General features: G+C 42.0%; 1 protein-coding gene across 2 annotated transcripts in view; it reads left to right on the top strand.

Annotated features, from left to right (window-relative positions):
- Positions 1 to 27,985, top strand: part of LOC134208790 (diuretic hormone receptor) — a 216,943-nt gene that overhangs the window by 127,023 nt on the left and 61,935 nt on the right. For both annotated transcript variants that reach the window (XR_009978700.1, XM_062684740.1), the window contains one exon: positions 21,756 to 21,883. Coding sequence is in view for 1 of the 2 variants with exons in the window: in XM_062684740.1 (XP_062540724.1) it covers positions 21,756 to 21,883 (128 nt within the window). In the remaining variant the exon portion in view is untranslated. The remainder of the gene's footprint in view (positions 1 to 21,755; positions 21,884 to 27,985) is intronic.

Genomic DNA, 27,985 nt, shown 5'->3' with positions numbered 1-27,985 from the left:
CAATGCTTTAAAAGCAAGCTTAGCTAGATTTATTCATAATCCTTGTAATGAATAAAATCGAAGAAAGATTTCGAACACATAAATAGTAAGATAAATAGTTTTTTTTCTATTTATCCGTGTACGGTTTCTTAAATTATAGGTATTTCTTACCATATTATTAGATTTTTGCAGATTCTTGGAAACAATCTCATGAATTTTTGCGAACATTTGCTTGCGCCTTTCTTCCTTTTCTTCTATAGATAATTCTTTGTCGTGTCGAGAGAGACGGTGATCGGACCCTTGTTCTGCTAGCTCCTGTCCATGGGTGATAAAATAAGGTGTAAATCCTGTGGAGGCATGTACGCTGGTATTGAGCATTACCTCGATCTCCGGGATCTTCGAGTCCCAAATCCGTTGCTCGTCTTGGACGTATGTGCGAATAGCAGCATTTATTGTCCTGTTGACGCGCTCCACGGGATTGGATTGGGAATGATAACGGGAGTTCAGCCAGTGTGTGATTCTGAAGTGGTCCAACAGCTCCTTGAATTCCTTTGATACGAAAGGACTACCATTATCTGTGATAATAACCTCAGGGACAGAATTTCTATAAAACCACTGATTTTTCAGAATCACACACATGGCTGAACTATCCAGCTTCTTCACCGGGTGAATCATTACCCATTTAGAGAAGTAATCGCATATTACCAATAGGTGCTGATTTCCTTTTTTGCTCCGTGGTAGCGGGCCCACGAAATCCATGGAAATGATTTGCCACGGCCGAGAGGCACAACGCATTTTCCCCATCTCTGGGGTGGTTTGAACATAAGAAGGTTTGACCTCCTTACATGTTGAACAGGCTCTTATATAGGCCCTAATATCCATGCCCATTTTGGGCCAATAGTATCGCTGCTGGACGCGGGCCAGCGTTTTGTCGAATCCCGGATGAAACTGATCGTCATGGGCCTGTTTCACGACGGCCGCAATTTCATCGGTTGAAAGGACCTCCTTCCATTCAAACCGGGAATCAAACGGTACATTTTTAGCCGTGATGAATTTGTACAGGCGACCATTGTCAACCTTAAAGTCGACAAACTTGTCCGGATGCTCAGTGACCTTCTTCATTAGGGAGGTATACCACGTTGAAGTCGATGAATCTTGGACTGTCGCAACGCTTCTGGATAGTGCATCAGGAACGACATTATCTTTGCCTTTCCTATGCACTACAGTCATATCGAATTGCTGGAAGTCCAAGCTCCATCGACTACAACGGGATCCAACTTTCCACTTCGTCTTGAGAATATGGGTCAACGCGGACGAGTCCGTCACGAGGGTGAAGTGGTACCCCTCAATGTACCCTCGAAAAGCTTCTATTGAGAGTAGAGCCGCTAGCGCCTCTTTCTCAGCAGCATGATAATTTTTCTGAGGGTGGTGAGTTTCCGGGAAAGTACGAGATAACCCTCTCACCATCCTCTTGCTGCTGAGTGAGCACTCCAGCCACAGCTACATCACTGGCATCCGTCTGGATAACGAATTCCTGAGAAAAGTCTGGACTTCCCAGTATTGGTGCCGTGACTAGCTGCTCTTTAATTAGGCAGAATGCCCTCTCTGCTGTTATATTCCAGCCAATGTTTTTAGTTTTAGTTTTCAATAAATCCGACAAGGGACCACAGGTCTCGCTAAAATGCGGTATAAATCTCCGGTAGTAATTAGCCATTCCTAGGAACCTCCGAAGTTTCGTTATTGTGGTGGGTCTTTCGTATTCGACAATTGGACGAATTTTGTCGGGATTACTACGAAGACCCGCCGAGCTTAGGAGGTATCCTAGGAAGGAAATTTCCGGCACTCGAATTGGGACTTGTCTATGTTAATCATCAGGTTGGCTCTGTTCAGTCTGCGCGCAATTTCACGGAGCAACTGAACGTGATGCTCGAATGTCTCCGTTACCACGACGATATCGTCGAGGTAAACGAAGACATACGGCTCCAATACACCATGACCCAGAACCTTGTCCATCAGCCTTGCCAACGTGGCAGGGCTGTTGACAAGACCAAAGGGCATCCTGGTGTATTGGAACAACCCCTTGCCTTGCACGCTGAACGCCGTGTACTTTTGAGAAGATTGTGCTAAAGGGATTTGCAAGAAGGCCTCTGACAAATCGATTGTCGAGAGGTATTTTGCCTTCGGCAACTGTCCCAATATTCGGCAAGGGTGCGGCAAGGGGTAAGCATCCCGAACAGTACGCTCATTAATCTTGCGCGCATCCAAACAGAGCCGAACCTTATTAGGTTTGACAACTGGGACACAATTAAGTGACCAGTCAGAGTTGCTGGGTTCTATAATCCCTGCGTCTAGCAACCTTTGCAACTCTTTCGACACCAGGCTTTGAGTCTTTGGGGACATGACATAGGGGAATTGCCTAACCGGCGGTTTCCTCCGCCATTCCTCAGCAATTTCAATAGTATGCTCCGCCAGCGGAGTGGTGGTTAATTGACCAGGCTGAGCCGGTAGAAAAAGCTTCTTTATCTGCCCTATCGTCTCCTGCTCTGAAGAAGTCAGAATGCACGAGGACGGCAACAATTCTTGGTTAAGTTCTTCTCCAGTATTCTCAACCATCGCACACCCTGTGATGGTGGGTTGGATGTTGAATATTTTCCAAAAGTCCATCCCCGCGATGCAGTTGATTGCGAGGTTTGGGATTACTAAAGTAGGGACAACCTTGGTTGTTCCATTCCATAAGAACGGTAAATATACTTGTCCCTTCACACTGAGTGTTTCTCCACTCGCCGTGCGTAAACATATTGGGTTTCGGAGGAAATATTTGTTTAGGTTTGATTGAGTTGTACACCTCTTCATTGATCAACGTGAGGTTGCTCCCACTATCAAGAAGGGCTCTGAAATTCACTCCATAGACTGTAACTAACGTATAGGGACGATTATCGTTTAGGTATGGGTATGATATTGTATACGAAGATGGAGATCTTGGATACAAAGAATCTGATGCTGGTTCGAAATATGGAGAGGAGTCTACGCCTAGTGATTTAGATTCAGCGAGCGGCGGTTTTGACTCGCTGATATGGCGTTTTTTACACAGAAGGGGCAATTGTTAGACGGGTAGCCACGGAACCCACAGTTCTCACATAGAACCCCTCTTGGTAGACGGCATTGATCGATACGATGCCCGAATAAGCCGCAATTGAAGCAATGCCTTTTTGAAAGAGGCTGATGTGACGCAATCATTTCTTCTAGTGTGGTTTGTGGACGAGTAGACCCCCGACGAGGAAAGTCATGGGACTGTGAACCTTTTTGGTGCCTGTGGGTTTGCGTAGAGCTACCCATATGAGGAGGTTGTTGGCACGAAGGCTGCTGATTCGACGGTTTCTCCGGCTTCGGTTTTGTGTTTAATCCTGAAGTTTCAACAACATTCACCGACTTTTCGGGTCCAAAAACTTTATTGTAGACCGAGAAGTTTACGGAATCGATCTTTTGACCGGCCGCCACAAGGGTCGGGAGATCAGCGATCGGGAGAAAATTCAACTGCTTTTTGTAGTCGATCCGCATATTCTGCATAAGGATCTGAACCTTCTCGTATTCTGGAAGAGGAACGCTCATGGTTCCGAAAAGTTCCTCCATGCCATGGTACCCAGTCAACCACTGATCGTATATTTTAATAGATATTTGATCGCATATACTGCAGTTTTTTATCGCACTCGTATATGATTACTTATAAAGATAACCCAAATATGATTACTATCGTATGTAATACCTGCGTATGGAATATTCACGATTGTGTTAAAAAAAGTCCTAAAACGATATAAACAATATCCGATTAATCTGATTGAATCGCAAATATCGTATATCAACATACGTGGTGCCAGGAAAATCGTATACGGATGTGCTTTGCACGTATATAGTTTTCACTTCAGCGCGTTGGTCAAAACCCACTGTATCTCAGCGATAATATAAATTTCATTTCTACTTACTTCTTCCATCCGATGTGATTGAATTCCATTCCATTGATGCTGTTATTTAATTCCATTACATTAATCCTATCGATTTGCACTCCATACCTCTGCCAAACATCGATCAAAACAACTAAACTTTAACCAAATCAAAATAACTCAGAGGTAAACACGGCGAAATAAAATTTCACTGATGTTGACATTTCATCATCGTTTATGTGTCGGTAGAATCGTTTGGAATGCTGCGTAATCGTTTTATGTATGGACATTATCGGAACAATTACAAAAAGTTTCCATATAAGACTCAAGCTACATTTGTACGTACAACAACATGATTCTCGAATCGTATAAATGTAATAGACATCGTATACTGCAATATCGTATTCAACATTAGAGTTTCATCTAGATTATGATTGTCAAAAAGTTGCTGCTTTTCAAGAGTTGCTGTATAGCACATCGATAGAGCATTAGCCTCTAGATCCAAAGGTCAAATGTTCGAGACATGGTTGTTTACAATTATTTTTTTTGAATGTTTACTAGATCGTAATAATGCTTACGAAAACTCAAGAAAGTTGTTGTTTAGTACGTATATGGCCTCCACTTTAGTAGGTATATAGTGATTCAGTGCATTATATACAAGTTCTCTTGCTTGTATATGACAACTTATATCAAAAGCTATACGTATCAAAATGTTAACTGGGTAGTATTGGAGAAAAGTTTCATTCCTAGACTGGTGTCTCTGATAGACTTTCATTTTTATGAGTGTGTCTAGGTCGGGGTGCATAAACGTTCTTCGGAGTTCTAAAACTAGATGCTGCCAATTCAATAAGCGGCCTGTGGCCCGCATGGTCATATACCATTGCAGCGCCGGTCCTTTAAAAAGATGAATGGCAGAATCAAAAAGTTCCGCTTCGGAAGCATGTTCAGCGACCGCCATTGCATGAACCATTCCGAGGAACTGATTCATTTTCAGTCCTTGGTCTTCACCATCATATTTGGTTATTGTCCACTTGGACACTGGCAAAGAATTTCGTCCCTGGTTACCGGGTAGGACTGGGTTGAAAGGTGTAAATGACGGATTGGGAAAAGGATTGGAAATCGGTGCACCAGTGCCTATCCATGCACTGGATGTCGGTGCATTGCTTGGGTTTCAAACCACGAATTGCAATGTGGCATACCGCTCATGTTTGGATATCTCAGCCACGGATTAGGAGGCAGTGTGCTAGTACTATTAGAAGAATGCTAAACATGGGATAGAAGCCGGAGCGTTTGGATTTGCTGGATTTGCTAACCTGGTGTTCGCAGCTTGTGTTTAACTCGGTGCCTCCACATTAGATGTTTTAGAAGGTGATTGTGCCATGAAGTCGACAGCGGAGGCAAGGTAGAAGAGTAGCTCTGTGGAACCGAAAACGTTACGCTAGTCATTGGGTTAGCAGTGCTTATAGTTGGGAGGTATTGAGAAGGGTAAGACGAAGTGTGGGGATTGGGACCTGCTGAGAGAAACTCCGTGTTTGCTCGTCTTTCACTCGATGATAGTTGTCTACTACTTGTCGTTCCGATTCGTTAGTCTGAACCCCCTCAATAATCGATTTATCTCGATTGGTCAGTTCCGCTTCCAGCGCTTTTATTCTTGCCTTTAATTGGAGAACACAATCACTCTCTTTATTCTGCGAGGCCCCGGAATGTCCCCTGAAGCATAGTTTCTTCTATTGGGACCTCTCTATCTACCACCACATTTCTAGCTGCCGCAGGTAAGTCACCTTCTAAGCGGAACAAGTCAAGCAACGGCTCGTCACTCAAACCATCGGGATTTATGACGTTAGGCACCTGATTATTAGTATAGAAATACTTCTCCAAAAGAGCCACCACCTGCATAAGCATCGCTTTCAAAAATGTTTCCCCCTCTCCCGAATCTGCAGAATTATTCAAAAGAAGAACAATCCTATGCCCGAAATGTAACAATTTAGCTTGACCTCTCACTCTGAGATTTCGGTCATTTTGTTGAAGCCCTTCACATAATTTGTCATAATATTGCCGGAAGGTCTGTATAGTTTCTTCCCAATTGACTTCCAGCATCACATCGATTGTTGTTTGTTTCTCTTTCTCTGACTTTAAATGATCACGGAGGCTTCTTCGTCTTCTCGAATATGTGGGATCATCGCGTATCACAATTGAACGGATGTCCAGTTCAAAATCAAGTTCTTCCTGTGATAAGTGATCCACCCTCAAGCTATGGTACCATCCTCTGATCTTATCCACCGCTTGAGTAAAACTTGCTTGGGCTTCACCCATTTCTTAACTAAATATATCAAAACTTAATAAATGCAAAAAGGAAGAAAAAACAAAAAAAACTAAACCTAAACTATGTCACACTAAAAGAAACTAAACCCTAACCAAAATTCAAAAATAAAATAAAAATTCTAACACCAAAAAGAAATAATAATGATAAAAAGAAATAATAACTAAAGCACTTTAAGATGAAAAAAAAGAAGTCACTGATTATTTATTTAACTCTACTAATTTAATAACCAGGTATTGTCGAGAACAAAATCTAATTTCTATTTGATTATACGAGGTGAACAATAAATTGATTATCAGTTTTCATCACTCGAACGCATTTGAATGAACAAAAGCCTCTTCATTGATAACAATGCTTTTCCGATCACAATTACACTATTGATAAGAACAATTGGAATTATTTCCAATTCTTCCCGGAGCAGGAATGAAAAGGGTTCCACTTTTGAATTAAAATGGAAACCTTTTCTTTTGTGTTGAGCGCCAATTGTAGCGCATAACGTGAGGTGTGCGTTCACAGATATATAGTTAGGGTGTGCAAAGCGTATGGGAAATAGGTGGATGTATTCGATTCATAAATTCATTTTCAATTCACATTCATTAATTTGTTTTCAATTCATATACTTTTTTTTATTTCTTAATTTAACTCTAATTGCTAGCATTCAAAAATAATAATATAATAATAAAAAATGACACTATATACAAAAAAACTATTTACAAGTAATGGAACCCAAAATCAATGGTTACATATGAAATCAACCACTGACGATTTTGACCGCTTCCATTGCTCCAAGGAAATCTGTTGAAGGAAACATTTCAGTTTAAGCGCCAAAACAAGTCACTGGACGACTCTTTTTCATGGTTTTCTATCAGGAAGCGCAGTATGAATATAAAATGGACCATTGACGACTCTGACCATTTCTAGGACCTACCAACTGTCCCAAGGAAACCTATAGAAGAAAGCATTCCTGTTTTTGCGCCAAAACTGATCATTCGAACGCTGTTTTTCATGGTTTTTGATCAGGAAGCGATGTTTGAATATAAGATGGACTACTGACGATTCTGACCGCTTCCGAAACCTACAGATTGTTCCAGGAGAGCCTGTAGAAGAGGATATTTCAGTTTGAGCGCCAAAAAAAGTCATTCGACTACTCTTTTTTCATGCTTTGCGATTATGAAGCGAGGAATGAACATGAAATGGATTATTGGCGATTCTGATAACTTCCGGAACCTATGGATTGCTCCAGGTGAACTTATAGACGGGGACATTAAAGTTTTGACGCCAAAACTAGTCATTCGACAGATCTTTTTTTCATGGTTTTTGATCAGTAAGCGAGGTATGAATATAGAATGGACCATTGACGATTCTGACCGCTTCCGTAACTTATGGATTGACCCAAGGAAACTTGTATAAAATGATATTTCAGTTTTATTAGTAAAACTTCGTTTGGCGCTAAAACATAAAGGTCCCCTTCTACGGGTTTCCCTGGAGCAATCAGTTGATCCTTGAAGAAGCATATTCATACCTCGCTTCCTGACAGAAAACTATTAAAAAAAGAAACGTCGAATGACTAGCTCTTGCGCAGAAACAAAAATTCATCCTTCTGCAGGTAACCCTTGGGTAATCTGTTGGTTCCGGAAGCAATCAAAATAGCTCAATGATCTATTCATGACCAATGATCTATCAAAGTAACCAATGATCTATTTGATATTCATACCTCGCTTCCTGATAGAAAACCATAAGCAACGAGCTGTTGAATGACTAGCTTTGGTGCCAAAACTGAAATGTCTCCTCAACAGGTTCCCGGGGACAATCCGTAGGTCCCGGTAGCAGTCAAAGCCGTCAGTGGTCCATTTTATATTCATACCTCGCTTCCTGATAGAAAACCATAAAAAACGAACCGTCGAATGACCAGTTTTGGCGCTAAAACTGAAATGTCCCCTTCTACAGATTCCCCGGGGACAATCCGTAGGTCCCGGTAGCGGTCAAAGCTGTCAGTGGGCCATTTTATATTCATACCTCGCTTCCTGATAGAAAACCATGAAAAACGAACCGTCGAATGACCAGTTTCGACGCTAAAACTGAAATGTCCCCTTCTACAGATTCCCCGGGGGCACCCCAGCGACTTTAGGATCCGTCTTTTTAATTAGTTTTTCATGATTGACGTATCAGAAGACTTTTGGAATGTAATCATAATGGAAGATCGGTCAAAAAGCTTGATTCAAATGAATTTGTGGCCTGGTCCCTTTTAAAACTCCCGATCGGCACCGATTCTGAACAAATGGCCATATCTCACTTGATCCTGGTCCGATTTAGAATTTCAACATATGGTTCCAATCAAAAAGAGCCCTACTTTATTTATGGTTACTAATATTATTCTGTTTTTTACCACAACTTAGCCCAATACCCTCCACAAATTCACGGTTCTGAACCTGCCTTAGAAAAACCCGGAATATCTCCGGTATCCGATGACCATGGTCGGTTCCATGGACATATGGTGAAACTACATTAAATTTCTAGTTCAGGCATCCCTGAATTGTCAAAATCGAATAATAATTGACATAGTTACAACACATCTAATTATGCCCAAAATTTGCCTATCCCAGTTATTTTGTACATCCCCTGTAAGTGTTATTATCATTTAGTATATTAAATGATACTAGCGTTTCACGCTGTAAATATTAGACATAGAGCAATGTACCCTTAGACAAAGTTGTACAGGGAAAACAGCTCTAGAAGTCGGCCATACAACACATTTTGGAATTCCGTCTCTGGAATGAGTTGTTTGCTGAATACTGAATGATAATCAAATGATAAGTTCAATCCCTTGAATGGGAATGGGCGATACCGATACTATATATAGGGAATCGATATTTGCGCTCCGATTAATCGATATTTTGTATCGATTTTTTTTTTATGCTCGATATTTGACCTTATCGATTTTTTGTAGCTGATATCGGATTTCGATTTTTTTAAACTAACAAAAGTAAAAATAAAGCATATTATGCAACGTACACACCAGTCAAGCAGTTTGACGAACATTGACTCCACCCCCAAGAAAACGCTTCGGTTGCTGCTTTGTTGGAACGTGTGTGAAGTTGTTCGAACAACCATTTGACAGTTGGCAGCTCGGTTGGAAAAAATTAAAACGTTTTGATTTTGGTTTGAGTTTTCGGGGGTGGAGTCAAGGTTCGCCGAACATGTTTGAGCATTTCTGTAGTGAAGTTGCACAAACCCCCATACATTTTTTGATGGTTGGTGCTCAAGTTGGCGCTTCGGTCGTTCGTGTGTGATATTGTTGGTCGAATAAATTGATTGTTCGAGTCGCTGTTGCTAAAACTTGAGGGATGTTGGAATAAACGAGAGGTGGTTTCATTGTTGGTCAAACTGCTTGACCGTGTGTACGTTCCATTAGGCACAATCTGTTAAAAAACAGCGAAACTTTGATGTGCGATTCGATGACCTGAAATGGGAAATCCAAATTTTTTTCTTTTGGTCGTACTTTAAATTTTTCAGATGTATCGATATATCGGAATAGGGGAAGAGGCCCCAAAACGCCCCCCCGATGCAAAACGCCTTTTGTGGTTTCCCTCATATTTACCGTCATTAAGGTGATTATAGAATGAAGCCAGAAATCGGCCATTTTGTAAACCACGTGTTTTTCCAATATTTTTATCAAGAGCACGAGATGAAAGAACCAAAACTCGTATGGGGCTGAAATAATGGTAGATCGTTTGCTTAGTTATGCTGAACAATCATAATTTGAGTTTCGGCCCTGTACGAAAACTATTACGCCAGATTTGGGCTTTTGGAAATGTATGTAGATAAACGTGTGGCTTATCTACGGCTTCATTCTATAATCACCTTAACCCTTGTGTGGCCGGCTGGGTACCCGGGTACCTTTTTGGAATTCAATTCGTAATATCTAAATGAATTTTCATAGTAGGAGGTTGAAACTCTGTCATATCCACAATAATGACGGCCAAAATCGATTGTACGGGTTAACTGAAATTTTGATTAAGGAGGGGTGGAGGGAGGGGTTCTGACATTTTTTTACCCTTTAAATGGCCGGCAGGGTACCCGGGTACCCACGAAACTAAAATGCTTATATCTTTGGAAATTTTTAACCGTTTTCAACCGTTTTGGGCTCGTTTGATTCAGAATTTTGTCCTTTATCATGCTGTTTTAGGATTGGACCGGTCCGGTCTCTCGGATCACCGGGAAATCCGGATTTCTAGGGACATGTCCAGCATAGATTATACTGATCGTGGATTTCGGTAGGTAATCAGCTATATGGGTATCAAACTTCTTGATATTTCATCAGCCGGTTGATTTTTATTGATTTGGGTCCATCAGATGTGCAGATCTTCAATTGGCCATTCCAGAACAGGTTCCTCGAGGGGTCATAGGTGGCCATGAACAATTTTCAAGGGAACATCAACAATATGGGTATCAAACTTCTTGAAATTATTTTCAGCGTGTGTTCTAGACGACAAGTTGACTCCGGAGTGGCCATTTTGGAACAAGTTTCCCGGGTGGGGAAGGGAGAAGGGGGGGGTGTTTGGTCAAGGTTGGCCAAAAACATTTCTCATTGGATCACCAACAATATGGACAGGGCCGGATTTAGCCGAAAGGGGGCCCCGGGGCCGACAGCTTGTGGGGGCCCCAAAATGTACAAAAAAGGTTGGTTTTGGTACATAAGATTTGTGGGGGCCCGGGGCCACGCCCCCCCATAAATCCGGCCCTGAATATGGATGTCAAAATTCTTAAAACTTCCACAGCGGACTGTTGTTTATTATCTTGGTTCCAACAGATGTGTAAAAAATTTGAGTGGCCATTTCGGAACAGGTTCCCAGTGGGGTCATAAACATTTTTCAATAGAACCTCAACAATATGGGCATCATCATTCCGTGCCGATAGTTCGAACGAGCCAGACGTGTGTGCTGTGTCTCATCGCGGATTGTGTTCGGTAGTGCGAGTTGTGTTGTGTGGTGCTATTCCTACCTACGGATCCAAGGCGATCGCTGTCGGCGAGTGAAGTAGCTGCTTCTGGCGACGCCAGTGAAGCAGGCTATTGTTACTGCTGCTACCTACAGCAGCAGGGGCAGATAAGTAGAAACGTTTTATTGTTCTCCCATCTGCTTTATTCGGAGTGGGACTGATAGAATAAATAAAATTAGTTTTTTTTTCAAGTTTTTTTTTCTGGTTAGCTATTAGTCTTAAGTTAACATAACCAAAATCATCCTTCCACCTTGCGGGGTGAGAATGGAGACAGAGACTGTGGAAGGCAATGAGCCTCCAAAAGATGCAGGGCGCACAAGATTGTACCATGCGGCTTCGCCTGGGCCTTGGGTTGTTTACTTTCGGCAGAAAGTGAAGAGCCTAGATTTTCTGGGCATAAAACGAGATTTGACGCGTCGTTTTACGAAGCTTGAATTCAGCCAAATCAACAGGAACAAACTACGCATCACCGCACCTACATACCAGGTGGCGAATGAAATTGCTGGCGACAGGGCGTACAATGTTGAATATTTAGTTTATGTGCCCTCGCGGGAGGTCGAGATAGAAGGCGTAATCAACGCAGCGAGCTTGACTTGCAAGGATGTGCTTGCAGGGAAAGGTCGCCTAAAGAACGCCCTGCAATCTACCGTGGATATTCTGGACTGCAAGGAATTGCATTCAGCAGCCACGGTAGATGGCAAAAGGTTTATTCCAAGTCAGGCTCGCTTCGGGTGACATTCGCCGGTTCGATGCTCCCAAAGTATGTCGATATAGAAACTATGTTGTTTACGGTGCGTCTTTTTTGTGCCAAGGGTATTTAATTGTACCAACTGCAAACAACTTGTTCACACTGCCGAGTTTTGTGACAACAAACCACGTTGTGGCAAATGCTCAGAAAGACATCGGGAGGAGTTCTGCCAGCAACAAGCAACAAAATGTGCTTATTGTGGTTTGAACCCTCCCATGGTTTGCAAGAATGCCCGGTGTACAAAAGCGCACCCAAAAAAGTGAAGCGCTCGTTGGTACAGCGCTCCAAGCAGTCGTATGCGGAAATGGTTAGGTCGCAAGACACATCCGCCACAGCCACTGCATCGACTGCTATTTCAGCCACCGTTCGTGTAAGTGATTATTATGATTCCATATCAATTGACGAATTGGACTCTGACGCAGCCGACATGGATGATTCTGCGGAGGTACACGTGCCCGAAAAGAGGAAGCAACCGTCTTCCCCGGGATCGCGCCGTAAGAGAACAAAAGTCATCCATAAAAGCTTGCCAAAATCTGAAGGTAATGGGGGATTATTTAAAATCCCGAAGCAATCTGTCCCTACTGCTTCTTTTGATCCTAGTTGCAGTAAGACATTCCCGCCATTGCCTAAATCCGATGTTTCGAAGAAACATCCGGCTAGGAGAATCAACGAAAGAAAAAAAAAAATTCGCACTTCTAGAAAAAGTATTCCGTCCAAGCGAGGATTGATCTCCTTTATTTTTTGAACTTGTTCAATATTCCGAATTCATTGAGGCCAATCATTGACCTCTTTATTCCAACAGTTGAAAGTTATCTGAAGCAATTGACTGTTTCATGGCCCCTTCTTGCAGAAATTGTATCTTTCGATGGATAATACGGCCAACACCGAAGATACAATCACTGTGCTGCAGTGGAACTGTCACAGTCTGAAAAATAAATTAGACGTGTTCAAGTTTTTGATTCGCAATTCCGATTGCGATATATTTGCACTCTGTGAAACATGGCTTTCTTCTGAAGATGAAATCAACTTCCACGATTTTAACATTATTCGCCAAGATCGGGATGATCATTATGGTGGCGTTCTTTTGGGGATCAAAAAATGCTACTCCTTCTACAGAATTCCCATTCCGACTATTCCCGGCTTAGAAATCGTCGCATGCCAAGTAAATGTGAAGAATAAAGATCTTTGCATAGCTTCAGTGTACATTCCTCCAAATGCCTCTATTAATCGTCGACATTTTTGGAGCGCAGTCTCCTCCTATCATCTCCAGTATTGATATTGGGTGATATGAACGCACATGGTATTGGATGGGGCGAAACGTATGACGATTATAGAGCGCCTATTTTCTATGATTTGTGTGACGATTTCAATTTGAATATTTTGAACACTGGTGAAGTAACTCGAATAGGACCAAATGGTCAACAAAGCCGTATTGATCTGTCTTTATGTTCAAATTCACTATCATTAGATTGCACGTGGAAGGTAATTCAAGATCCCCATGGTAGTGATCATATGCCGATAGTTACCACAATTAAAAGTAGCTATCAACAATCTGAGCCAGTTAATGTTCCTTTCGACCTCACGAAAAACATTGACTGGCCAAAATTTGCATCGGCGGTATTGAATCAACTGATACTCTTCCACCTTTGGATGAATATCGATTCCTTACTGAGTTGATTCAAAAAAGCGCACTAGAAGCTCAGAAACGACGCGTTCCAAGTACATCTGTCATAAGAAGACCAGCCACTCCTGGATGGGATGATGAATGTACTAAGTTGTATTCTGAGAAATCTGATACCTTCAAGGCCTTCCGTAAACACGGAAGGTCCGAGCTTTGAAGAGTATTTGAGGCTCGAAAGAAAGCTCAAAAATCTTCTCAAGGCAAAAAACGTAGCTACTGGCGACGTTTTGTCGAGGGTCTATCACGAGAAACCTCAATGACAACACTTTGGAAAACGGCCCGCAACATGCGGAACCGCATTTCCACCAACGAGAGTGAAGAATACTCCAATCGATGGATATTCAACTTCGCAAAAAAAAAGTCCTGTCCAGATTCCGTACCAGCAGAACCGTATTTCGAGAAGCAGTTGCTGATCCCGGTTCTTTGGGTGGACCATTCTCAATGTTAGAACTTTCCATGTCTCTTCTTTCTTCGAATAACTCTGCTCCGGGTTGCGATAACATCAAATTTAACCTTCTTAAAAACCTCCCAGATATCGCAAAAAGACGATTACTTGACCTGTACAACTGTTTCATGGAGTACAACATTGTGCCACCTGAATGGCGACAGGTGAAAGTAATAGCTATTCAAAAGCCTGGAAAACCAGCGTCTAATCACAATTCATACCGACCGATTGCCATGCTATCATGCATGAGAAAATTATTGGAGAAAATGATCCTTTCAAGAGTCGACCATTGGGTCGAAGAAAATGCATTGCTTTCAAATACTCAGTTTGGATTTAGAAAAGGGAAAGGAACAAACGATTGTCTAGCGTTGCTTTCTTCAGATATACAACTGGCCTTTGTGCACAAGGAGCAATTGGCTTCAGTATTCTTGGACATTAAGGGCGCTTTTGATTCAGTTTCCATAGAAGTACTGTCAGGCAATCTGCACAGTAGTGGATTACCCGTTATTTTGAATAATTTCTTGTACAATTTGTTGTCAGAAAAACAAATGAACTTCACACTCGGCACTCTGACAACTTCCAGAAATAGCTACATGGGCCTTCCCAAGGTTCGTGTTTAAGTCCCTTGCTTTATAATTTCTATGTTAAAGATATTGACAATTGTTTGGAAGGACAATGCACGCTCAGACAACTTGCAGATGATGCCGTGGTCTCTCTAAGAGGTCCATGTGCAGCTGTCTTGCATGGACCATTGCAAAGTACCTTAGATAATCTGACTGTTTGGGCCAGACATTTGGGGATCGAGTTTTCACCGCAAAAAACTCAGTTGGTTGTGTTTACTAAGAAGCGGTATCCTGCTCAACTGAAACTCAAGCTGTTGAATGATGACATCAACCAATCTTTATCTTCTAAATACCTTGGGGTCGTGTTTGATTCCAAATGTACCTGGAAACTCCACATTGAGTATTTGATACAAAAATGCCGGAAAAGGATCCATTTTCTACGTTCTATCTCCGGAACATGGTGGGGTGCTCACCCGGAAGACCTCATCAAACTCTATAGAACGACTATTCTCTCTGTTTTAGAGTATGGCTCCTTCTGCTTCCTCTCAGCAGCTGATTGCCACCTGATCAAATTGGAACGAATTCAGTATCGTTGTTTGCGTATTGCCCTTGGCTGCATGCATTCAACGCATAACATGAGCCTGGAGGTGCTTGCTGGAGTCACTCCTTTAAAGCACCGTTACTGGGAGCTCTCACTTAGAATACTCATCAAATGTGGAACAAGTAACACACTTGTTCTAGATAACTTCGATAATATGCTTGAACTAACTTGTCGTTCAAGATTCCTGAGAGTTTATCTCAACTACATATCGTCAGATCTTTGTCTTCCGTGTTATAATCCCCCTCGAGTTCACTTCACCAACGACAGTTCCTCAATTGTATACGATCTGTCCATGAAACATGCTATTCAAGGAATACCAGATCACCTTCGACAAATATCTATTCCCTCACTTTTTTCTGAAAAATATGAACATGTCAATTGCAACAACAGATATTTCACTGATGGTTCTCGCATCAACGGATCCACTGGCTTCGGTGTTTTCAATGTAACTTCAACCACCTTCCAAAAACTTCAGGAACCGTGTTCGGTTTATGTTGCTGAGCTGGCAGCAATTAACTTCGCTTTGGGGATAATTTCCAATCAGCCCGTAGACCATTAGTTCATCTTCTCGGATAGTCTTAGTTCTATCGAGGCACTCCGGTCGATGAAACCTGTTAAGCACGCATCTTACTTTCTTTCAAACATAAGAGAGCAGATGCGTGTTTTGGTCAAAAGATCATTCAAGATTACCTTTGTTTGGGTCCCATCTCACTGCTCAATCTACGGCAATGAAATGGCAGACTCGCTGGCAAAGGTGGGCGCACAGGAAGGTGAGGTTTATGATAGACAATTCTCGAGCAACGAGTTTTTCCCATTAGTCCGTCAGAGTACTCTTCAAAGTTGGCAAAGGAATTGGACACACAATGAACTCGGACGGTGGCTATTTTCCATAGTTCCAAAAGTTTCTGGGCGAGCGTGGTTCAGAGGTGAGGACTTAAGTCGAGGCTTCATTCGCGTGATGTCGAGACTTATGTCCAATCACTATTCACTAAACGCACATCTGTACAGAATAAACCTTGTCGATAGCAACTTATGTAGGTGCGGAGCCGGTTATGATGACATCGATCACGTAGTTTGGTCCTGCTCGGAAAATGACGCCTCCAGAGAGCAATTATTGGATACCCTTGTGGCCCGAGGTAAACAACCCTTCAGGGAAGTTCGAGGTGTTTTGGGAGATCGTGATGTTGTCTATATGCAGGCCATTTATAGTTTTCTTTGTGCTTCTGACATCAAAATCTAATGTTTTGTTTTTTTTTTCTTTCTTTAAAGTTTTTTTTTGTTCTGTCTCTGTCTTTTTGTTTCGTAGAGCTCCATAGCTCTTGCCATCCGGAAGATGCTCCCAGTCGAACCATTCCTCGAGCATGACGACACGCCACATCGTCACTGACTCCAAATGCCCGGATGAGAAGCTGAAATTTCCTTATCCCAAATCCTAAGCCCCGTCCATCCTTAAACATTGTAAACTAACCTCGAGTCACCACGAGTACGCTGGCTCCTTCCCCTCTCTTATTAACTGTATAATAAAATGATATTGATTGTATATATCACAAAGAACCATGGCTCCGTAAAGTGTTATACACGCCTGAGCCTACCAAATAAACGAACTTGAAAAAAAAAAAATATCGGCATCAAACTTGACAGGTTCGCCATAGGGTCTTAAGTGGCGATAAATACTTGTCAATATAAATAAATATAAATAAATTTAAAAAAATAGAAAGCTGCAGTTTTTTTGTAATCCGTGTGTTGAGAGCAAAATCATTGCAAGGACCACCCTTTGACACCAGAAGGCAACCAAGTGGACCACCGAAAGCTCCAAAACATCCAGAGAAGTTGCCAATTCTGAAAGTTTATCCTGCAAAACTGAGACTTTTTAGAATTTTAGTGTTGTAGCAATGAGCGAGGAAAATCAATACAAGGACTACTCATTCATCCCGGATGGCCACTAAGTGTTTTTTAGAAAGTGCTGGAACATCAGGAGAAATGACCAGGTGTAGAAGTTTATATTTTGAAGTTGCAATTTTTTTATAAATCTATTATTGGCGTAATGCCAATTCTGGAAATCCGTCCTAAAAACTATTACTTGTTGTAGCATTGTGAGAATAAAATCATTGCATGAGCAACGCATTGACCACCATTTGTCATCTGGCACTGAAGGTCCGGAACACCCATAGTAAAGACAAATTCTTGAAAATCGTCCTAGAATACAGTGATTTGTTATGAATGTGAGAGCAAAACTCCGCTAAATGGTCCTCCGGGAACTCCGGAACATTCTGAGAAAAGGGCCAATTTTTAAATTCATTCTCGTAAACCGTACTGTTTTACAAAACAATTTATGCATCAAAATGAGACCAATATCATTTCAAGAACCGAACGTTGACCCCGGGAGGCCACTAAGTGGTGCTCCAGAAGCTCCGGAATAGCCGAAAAGGTAATCAATTCTACAAACTCGCTCTAGTTGCTGTGTGTGCGATAAAACAATTGGAGGATCATTCATTGGCACCGTGTGGCCGTTAGGTGAGCATCTGGAAGCTTCGGAACTTTCGATGATGTGCCCATTTTTAAGTCGTCCTAGAAAGTTGTGAGTTTTTAGAAATCGCTTGTTGAGAAATGTGAGACCATAATTGATGCAATCTAAACAGATAGCACCAATACATCCAATAATGCTGCGACTTTCAATAAATCGTTCGTTCACTTCAAGTGATGGAATAAAATGGGATAGTACGAAATCGTATTATGACAAGTGAAGACACTCCACTAGAAGCAAGCCGAATATACCTCTGCACTTGGTACGAGCTCGTACCGAATTTATTGGAGTTTGTGGGTCAAGTTTCGAGAGGCAGAGGTCCGTCTTGGTTACCGAACTGCCAATGTTATAGATAGAAAGCAACTGATGGAATTTATAATTGGATGTAGGAAACAAGCTCTTTAGTTCATTTCCAATTCTAGCAGATACTGCTAGAATAGTCAAGTTGAAGGTATAGGAATAGAAATGGAAATGGTATGGAAGTCCTTTTCCAGGTCTAGTGAATGCTAGAGATAAATATAAAGAAAGATACAAAGTAGGAGAATGGAACGGACCTTGGATTGAACCCACGACCTCCCGCGTATGAGGAGAAGCAGTAGCCTTATGACTACCACGCCCGCACTCTTCTCCTTCGCTTTTTACTTTGTTACAAAAAAATTGTTCACGATTAAGCAAATGTTGAAAACAAAATGTAAGAAATGACGAATGCTTCGGGAATTCCGGTATTAGAATCATAAGGGCGTAGCTGTTTTGATCGATTTATCTTCGACGATTTCATGGTTGTAATGAAGGATGATTGCATCTTCTACCTGAAGTAAATATAAAATAGATGAAGATGCTTCAAACTGGAAACGCATACACCGATCCCCAAATACAAGAACTCAAGGAGAAAACCGCTCTAATAGATCACTGTATCACCCACCAACACCGCTTCAATATCAACAACCCGTCCATCGTGGACATCACCTATAAACAGCAAGCTTTGCAAGTGTTGGAGATGTGTCACATCGCTACTACACCCAACACCGTCAATCGTCGGACAGACACCGATAATCTCAGCTGTGCGTACGCCAATCTTCTCGCTACAATCCAACACATGAGAGAAGAGAGGATTTCGTCGTCAACCCGTTTTTGTAGTACACAACCTGCCGACAATGATTACCCCACTCAATCAACACAATCATATCCAGCCACCCATCCACCACCCAATACACATAACCCACAGTAATCGCCCATCCTCCGGCTGCAAAACACCCACTATAGTGTGTGACAAAAGATAGTGAACAAATTCGATAAGTGATCTATATTTTTGTCAAGTAATGCATTTTTAGTCAGACTAAACATTTTATTGCAATAGTTATTATTCCTACAGTGAGGCCAGAAACATTATTCATGAGACCGAACAGGACAAATCTCCGTAAGAAAGTAGCGGTAATTAACAAATTGACTGCCATCGAGTAAGTTTGTGAGAAAGATTGTAGATTGAGTTTGTTATTTTAAATTTTGTCATAATAAACCCCAGGCCCTGAAGAAGATCCCATCCCGGATCGAAACGTCGGCGATGAAGTAAAACTGTCAACGCTATTACCCGTGACTGAAAGCCAATCCGAAAATTAAGTTAGATGAAGAGAAATCGATCAATACAGTTACGCCCCTATGATTCTAAGCGCGAGCAAAGACTCTGCTTCTATACTGCTATTACAAATGATTTTCGAAAGATTCTAGAACGAACTGCAATAATTGGCCACTGCTCTGGATGCCCCTGCACTTCTGGAGCATCATTTGAGGACCACCAGGTAGCCCTTGCATTAATTTTGCTCTCTCAACAAATGACGAATTTCAAGAATTAACCACTGCTCCGGATGATTCGGAGCTTCCCAAGTATAACTTAGTGTCCACCTGGAATCAATTGATGGCCCTGGACATTACTTTACAACGAATTGTTTATAAAAAAAAGCGAAAATTTCTAGAACAAACTAGTATAGAGGCCACCTAGAATCGAAGAGTAGTGCATGTATTGGTTTTGATGTGACAATGCTGAAACAAACGGTTTATGAAAAGTCACATCTGTCTAGAAAAATTTCGGGAATCGATCATATCTCCGAGTGTCCGGAATTTTATGGTGGGTCTCCTGCTGGTCACCCGGCGTCAATGAGTGATCCTTGCATTGATTTTGCACTCACATTGCTAGATAAATTGATTTAAAACAAAATGCGGCTCTGAAAATGTTTTTGAACATTCCTGACTCCTCAGGGAACCTATTCCGGAATTGGCAATCCGGGGTGAACTTGTTTGATGAACCCAAATAGATAAGAAATAAACGCTTGAAACAATTTCAAGAAGTTTGACACCCATATTGTTGGGGTTCCAATGAGAAATGTTTTTGGTCAACCCCGGCTCCCGGGGAACCTGTTCCAGAATGGCCACTCCGGGGTCAACTTGTCTGGTGAGCCTAGGATCATGAAGGACATACGCAAGAGTTAATTTCATGAAGTTTGATACCCATATTGTTGATGTTCCATTGAACAATGTTCATGGCCACCTATGACCCCTCGAGGAACCTGTTCTGGAATGGCCAATCTGAAGTCTGCACTTCTGATGGACTCAAATCGATAAAAATCAATCTAGTGATGAAAATTCAAGAAGTTTGATACCCATATAGCTGATTAGCTACCGAAATCCACGATCAGTATCATTTATGCAGGACATGTTCCTGGAAATCCGGATTTTCCAGGAATCAAATTGACCGGATCGGTTCATTCTGATAACATCTTTATAGAAGAGAAAATTCTGAATCGAATAAGCCCAAAATTGTTGAAATCGGTTGTAAATTTCCAGAGATATAAGCATTTTAGTTTCGTGGGTACCCGGGTACCCTGCCGGCCTGTTAAGGGTGTTTTTTTTGCCGGCCACACAAGGGTTAAGATGTCCGTAACAAAACTAGATCTAAAATTATGTAGGATAGGCGAAGAAAGTTTCAAAATAGTGCATGGGAAGGTCGGAAAAACCGAAAATTTCCACATTTTGAAGAATCATCTAACATTTTGGCGAGGCAAAACGCCTTAGTGACAATAACCTACAAAGTACTTGCGTCTCCACGGACTATCCATACTAGAATGCTGATTCGCCGACGCGTGGAACTTTGTTCCCTAGGAGCTGTCAGCTAAAAGGCGTTTTGCCTCATGAGTTTTCCGGCAACAGAATATCACCACTTTTTTATAATGTGAATATTATCAATATGATTGAGATTTTTGATAATTTTTGAATGGCATCAACTAGCTATCTTGTTTAACTGATGCATAATGTAAAAATACCCATGAATAGCGTTACAAATAAGACAATAGAGCAGTGTTTGCTTAGCTAGGGCATATTGCCCCCCCTTCCCCAATCGATGTTTCAACGCCGATATTTTTCGGCATCGATATTTCGACAATAAAAACATCGATTCGGCAGTATCAATATTCTCCCGAAAAACGCCCATTCCTACCCTGGAATAAACCAAGGTTGCCCATAAATAAAGCGGACGCGTGGTTCGTTGTTTTTTTAAGAAATGCCATATTGTCTTGCAAAATCATTAGATGTCTTTCTAAATATGGAAAATCTTTATTTCATCATACCTTCGCATATGTTATTGCAATACATTTTCACCCCATTATTATTTGCTACATCTAACCTAAACGTGTCCTCATGTCAGTAAACAAAATAAACAGTTATTTAAGGCTAAGTTAGAATCGCAATGAGTATAACTGTGATAAACCTTTCACCTATAAAGATGAACATTTTTGAAGGAGCATGAAAATGTCCATTGTTATAGAAGAATCAATGTGTATCCTTTTCTATCATAAACTATCATAAAAAATATCACGCAACGAACCATTCCTATTCGCAATATATCTTTCTCCAACCATTGCATTGCGACGGTAGGTACTCGTTCTCATCCGTTTTCCGATCCTTGCAGGGCTTCTCGGTGTCGCTGTTCTACTGCTTCCTAAACTCCGAGGTCCGGCTTGCCCTCCGGCACCGGCTCGAGCGATGGCGAGACGAGCGGAACATCCGGCTAGGTCAGGTCCGGCAGCGAAGTCGCCGGTAAGTAAGTGTTTCCGTTTAGATTAGGGCTGGCTGAGCCGGATGACGGCGCAAACGATGGGGAGAGTGTGTAGTGGGTCGGGAGATGGATTGCAGTTTTCTAGGGCTGTTATATTGGATCGATCAATGAACGGCAAAGTGGACCTCCGGCAGACCGACAATAACGACATCAGCAACAATAACGAATGCTCACTGGATGGGAACAACTCCGTATTTTCTTGCTGGGAGTTGTTTCCTTTATTTATGCCGCATTGTGTTGTCGTATCCGTAGAACTGTGACCGATAACTTTTCTTGGCGGGTGTACGCAGGTGTTTATTTCTATGATGTTGTGGTACTTCATGATGGGCAATAATAATTCAGTTGCAATGTGTACATGTTCACAGTTCGTTTGCGAAGAACTATAAAGAAAAAAATCACTGTTAAACTTTGTATTTGGCACATGAAATACAATTTTTGAAAGTCCAATTTAAAATTATTTAAATTCATGGCATCATAAGTACCTTGTGAAACATAAATCTCATTAGTAATTTAATTTAAATTGATGTTTTTCATTATCGGTTAGTATCTTCTATAACTTTTAATCACTATTTATCAATATTTCTGAAAGAGCATTCCATGGTTATTGCAGGTTCTTTGAAAGTTTAATAAAATTCTCAACTTTCCTTCACTATTTTTCTTTAATTATCAAAATAGCATTTACCATCAGGTCAGATCTCATAAGAAGCTTTCCAGTACCTAAAAAAATTAACGCAAAAAATCAACTCATCACAAGAATGTTTCCCTCGGATTATCAAAAATGTAGTGGTTACTTAAGATTATATACCATTCAAGTTCTCAAAAGATTTGTATTCCAAGCTTTCAGAATAAACTTTATTAGCACCAGTTTCGGATTATAATCATTGACGACAAATATTTACCATTATATAGAATTCAACTATATTAGTTGTTGTACAACTTTCGATTCAATTAATATAATTATTCGTATTAAAATTAGTAGCTAGCAAACATGTCGAAATTATTTGCAACTATTCAATCATCCAGATATTTTGCCTTTGATCCTGTTCCACATTTACGAGGGTCCGCTGCTAGCTTCAATAATCTCTTTATCATTTTTTATATGAACATTTTTGATAGTTGTGGTAATGTGGTCATTTTGCGTCACTGCATCGCTTAACGTTTGATTTGTAGTCCATTCTACATCAGAACTGTTTCCAGTTTGTCCCTTTACAAAATCGGTCTGATCAGTCACCACACTATAATCGTCGAAACCACCATTAGAAGCCGTCACGTTTAGACTATCCAAATCAATCCATCCATCATGATTGTGACTCAGTGTCAAGTTGCTTCGCACCTTATCCAGCTCATTGATTTCGTTGACGCTGGAGATGTTCCAGCACAGCAGCCATAACGCGATAACGGTTATCAGTACAATACCGACCACCACCACAGTCGTCTGGGCCTTGGATCCACAAAGCCTCAAGCAGCAGTTGACAATTTGTGGAAAACACGCGCAGTAGCACTTTCGACTGTTGTTCAGACACACGCCACAAGTTACGCCCAATCCTTGTCCTAGGTCTCCGCAAGACTGCCCCAGGCAGCTGAAGCACTGAATGCAGTTACGGATGTCAAGCGCACGTAACGCCTGAGCACTAGCCATTCTGGTCAGACGCCGGGTGCCAAGTGCTGCCTACTGTATGAAACGATCGACGGACACTGCTTAGATAAACCACTGAGTTGATAATGTTTGAAAATAAAATCACCGGTCCTTATCAAGAATTTGTTAACTGCATGATTTTAAAGCAATGCAACTGGTTTATTTCGATTTGGTGGTTTGTGCCATCGGATACTATGCCATATCAATGCTTTATCTATCTTCTCGGAAGAAGGAATTGAACAGATAAATAGGTTCAGTAGCAATGATAGTAGCATTTGAATTGTTTTTAATTCAAAAAGCAGTACAGCTCAGTAGATTTTGAATATAGTAAAATATCCATTCGCAGTAATGTGAATATGGTTGATTCTGCGTGCAACAGCAACAGGGACAATTGTTAATCTGCTATGTCAATAAAACAACCCCAGCAAATTCCTTCGAGTTTCCCGGAAAAAAAATCTGAATTCAGAAGAGTTTATCATGGAAATTGCTTTGATTTCTAAATAAAGTTTTAATAAAAAATATCATGAGTGAATGGAAATGTAAAACATGTTTAGATATGCTGCGCGGGGCGAGACAGTCCTGTTGTCCAATGCATAGAAATTAGATAACAACAAGACCACTGACCGTCAAAATTCATAGTTACTGGTCTTGTTATATCCTAAATCCATGAAAAACCAACATGAAATAGATTCAAGGCATAGTGCCCTATACACACACTTCCACACTCGCCGTAATGGCAGTTGCTATACATATTTTTGAAAGTAACTGTTGCCAACGCTGATACTACCAACAATTTTGACTTAATTAGTTCATCCATAATTTGGCGTCATCAGTAAGAACTATAAGGTCAGAACTAATCCAGTACAGAAGTAAAATAAAACCCTATTTTTACACTGAAATTAAGATTGCAAACGAAGAAAACCCTAAAAATATTGATATTACAATCCATCCATTACCAAACTTCTATTTAATCCAGGAGTTCCTCCAGACACTCAACGAAAAAAAAAATTGAAATAATCCTCCTGGTGTTATTTTATAAATTTATCCAGAAATTCTGTGGAAAGTCTTCTATACTTTTCTTTTCTGTAACAAACTTTAAACAATTCTAATGGATAAACCTCCAGGCCTCTTGAAAGGAGGCTTCCGAGCCTCTTGAAAGGAGGCTTTCGAGCCTCTTTAAAGGAGGCTTCCAAGCCTCTTGAAAGGAGGCTTCCGAGCCTCTTGAAAGGGGGCTTCCGAGCCTCTTGAAAGGAGGCTTCCGAGCCTCTTGAAAGGAGGCTTCCGAGCCTCTTGAAAGGAGGCTTCCGAGCCTCTTGAAAGGAGGCTTCCTCTTGAAAGGAGGCCTCCGAGCCTCTTGAAAGGAGGCTTCCTAGCCTCTTGAAAGGAGGCCTGAGCCTCTTGAAAGGAGGCTTCTGAGCCTCTTGAAAGGAGGCTGAGCCTCTTGAAAGGAGGCTCTGAGCCTCTTGGAAAGGAGGCTCTGAGCCTCTTGAAGGAGGCTTCTGAGCCTCTTGGAAGGAGGCTTCCTGAGCCTCTTGGAAGGAGGCTTCTGAGCCTCTTGGAAGGAGGCTTCTGAGCCTCTTGGAAGGAGGCTTCTGAGCCTCTTGAAAGGAGGCTTCTGAGCCTCTTGAAAGGAGGCTTCTGAGCCTCTTGAAAGGAGGCTGAGCCTCTTGAAGGAGGCCTGAGCCTCTTGAAAGGAGGCTTGAGCCTCTTGAAAGGAGGCTTGAGCCTCTTGAAAGGAGGCTTCTGAGCCTCTTGAAAGGAGGCTTCTGAGCCTCTTGAAAGGAGGCTTCCAGGCCTCTTGAAAGGAGGCTTCTGAGCCTCTTGAAAGGAGGCCTGAGCCTCTTGAAAGGAGGCTTCCTGAGCCTCTTGAAAGGAGGCTTCTGAGCCTCTTGAAGGAGGCTTCTGAGCCTCTTGAAAGGAGGCTCTGAGCCTCTTGAAAGGAGGCTTGAGCCTCTTGAAAGGAGGCTTCTGAGCCTCTTGAAAGGAGGCTTGAGGCCTCTTGAAAGGAGGCTCTGAGCCTCTTGAAAGGAGGCTTGAGCCTCTTGAAAGGAGGCTTCCAGGCCTCTTGAAAGGAGGCCTGAGCCTCTTGAAAGGAGGCTTCCTGAGCCTCTTGAAAGGAGGCCTGAGCCTCTTGAAAGGAGGCTTCTGAGCCTCTTGAAAGGAGGCTTCTGAGCCTCTTGAAAGGAGGCTTCTGAGCCTCTTGAAAGGAGGCCTGAGCCTCTTGAAGGAGGCTTGAGCCTCTTGAAAGGAGGCTTCCTGAGCCTCTTGAAAGGAGGCTTCTGCGCCTCTTGAAAGGAGGCCTGAGCCTCTTGAAAGGAGGCTTCTGAGCCTCTTGAAAGGAGGCTCTGAGCCTCTTGAAAGGAGGCTTCTGAGCCTCTTGAAAGGAGGCTTCTGAGCCTCTTGAAAGGAGGCTCTGAGCCTCTTGAAAGGAGGCTATGAGCCTCTTGAAAGGAGGCTTCTGAGCTCTTGAAAGGAGGCCTGAGCCTCTTGAAAGGAGGCTTCTGAGCCTCTTGAAAGGAGGCTTCTGAGCCTCTTGAAAGGAGGCTTCTGAGCCTCTTGAAAGGAGGCTCTGAGCCTCTTGAAAGGAGGCTTCTGAGCCTCTTGAAAGGAGGCTTCTGAGCCTCTTGAAAGGAGGCCTGAGCCTCTTGAAAGGAGGGCTGAGCCTCTTGAAAGGAGGCTGAGGCCTCTTGAAAGGAGGCTTGAGCCTCTTGAAAGGAGGCCTGAGCCTCTTGAAAGGAGGCTTCTGAGCCTCTTGAAAGGAGGCTTCTGAGCCTCTTGAAAGGAGGCTTGAGCCTCTTGAAAGGAGGCTGAGCCTCTTGAAAGGAGGCTTCTGAGCCTCTTGAAAGGAGGCCTGAGCCTCTTGAAAGGAGGCTCTGAGCCTCTTGAAAGGAGGCTTCTGAGCCTCTTGAAAGGAGGCTTCTGAGCCTCTTGAAAGGAGGCTTCTGAGCCTCTTGAAAGGAGGCTTCTGAGCCTCTTGAAAGGAGGCTTCTGATCCTCTTGAAATGAGCCTCTTGAAAGGAGGCTTCTGAGCCTCTTGAAAGGAGGCTTCTGAGCCTCTTGAAAGGAGGCTTCTGAGCCTCTTGAAAGGAGGCTTCTGAGCCTCTTGGAAGGAGGCTTCTGAGCCTCTTGAAAGGAAGCTTCTGAGGCCCTCTTGAAAGGAGGCTTCTGAGCCTCTTGAAAGGAGGCTTCCTGAGCCTCTTGAAAGGAGGCCTGAGCCTCTTGGAAGGAGGCTTCCGAGCCTCTTGAAAGGAGGCTTCCGAGCCTCTTGAAAGGAGGCTTCCGAGCCTCTTGAAAGGAGGCTTCCGAGCCTCTTGAAAGGAGGCTTCCGAGCCTCTTGAAAGGAGGCTTCCGAGCCTCTTGAAAGGAGCCAACCTAACCACTTGAAATGAGGCTGCTGAAGTGCCCAGGAGGCTCCGAACCTCTTGAAAGGCCTTTCAGCTGTTTGGAAGAAGGCTTCCGAGAAGCGTAGAAGGATGCTTCTAATCCTATTGCAACGAAGCTTACGAGCTTTAGTAAAAAAAATCATTTTGTTCATTCGACGTTTTGTTCGTTTGATCTTTTGTTCCGCAGCCCTACATACATTGTGCTGGTTGTAGGCAAGATTCAATTGGGATTTTTTGATTGTATTGCATATTATGTACAACATAAATTTTTGAAATCAAAAATACACAATTATCAAAACTTTATCAATGAGTTTTGATTGGAATTGTAATACATTCGCCATTACGCATTTTTGTCCGAGGTACCCCCTAGGTACATGTACCCCAAGTTGAGAACCGCTGCTCTAGATATTCCATCAGGAATTCATTTTAAAATTCCAACAGGATTTCCTTTGTAAAATCCTTCGCAAAGGATTATTAAGGGAATCCCTCCAAAAATTCCTGTAGTCATATTTCCAGAAATTTATACACGAATTAATTCAGAAATTATTTAATTATTTTTTATGAGAATCGCTACACGAAAAATTCCATTTATTGTATTGGGAATTTCCTTTAGAAAATTCGAGGACGAAGCTCTAGAAGTATCCGAACGAATTACAAAAGGAATTTCCAAAGTTTTGTAACAGAATGTTCGACATTCAAAAGTCTTAAAAAGAATTTTCAGTGCATTTCCCGCAGAAACTTTCTAAGGAACTTCTGGAGAAATTTACCAGGACTTTTCCGATGGTATTCCTGGAAGAATGTGCAATGGATTTACTGGCGGTTTTTTTTTTGAAAATAATTTGGAACTACTGAAGGAGCCCCACCCCCCAGTATTTTTGGACGAATTTACAATTGAATTATTGAAGGATTTTCCGAAGGAGAACTTGAGTGGATTCAAAAAACATATTCCCAAAGGAATTTCTGAGAGAATTGCTAAAGGAATTTCTGAAGGAGTTTCTAAAAGAATTCCTTAAGGAACTTACAGATGAATCCCTTAAGGGGTTTTTCGAAGAAATTTACATTGA

This window comes from Armigeres subalbatus, chromosome 2 (assembly GCF_024139115.2).
Source record: "Armigeres subalbatus isolate Guangzhou_Male chromosome 2, GZ_Asu_2, whole genome shotgun sequence".
NCBI lineage: Eukaryota > Metazoa > Arthropoda > Insecta > Diptera > Culicidae > Armigeres > Armigeres subalbatus.
Note: the sequence above shows the minus strand (reverse complement) of the source record. Positions and strands in the feature narration are given on the sequence as shown.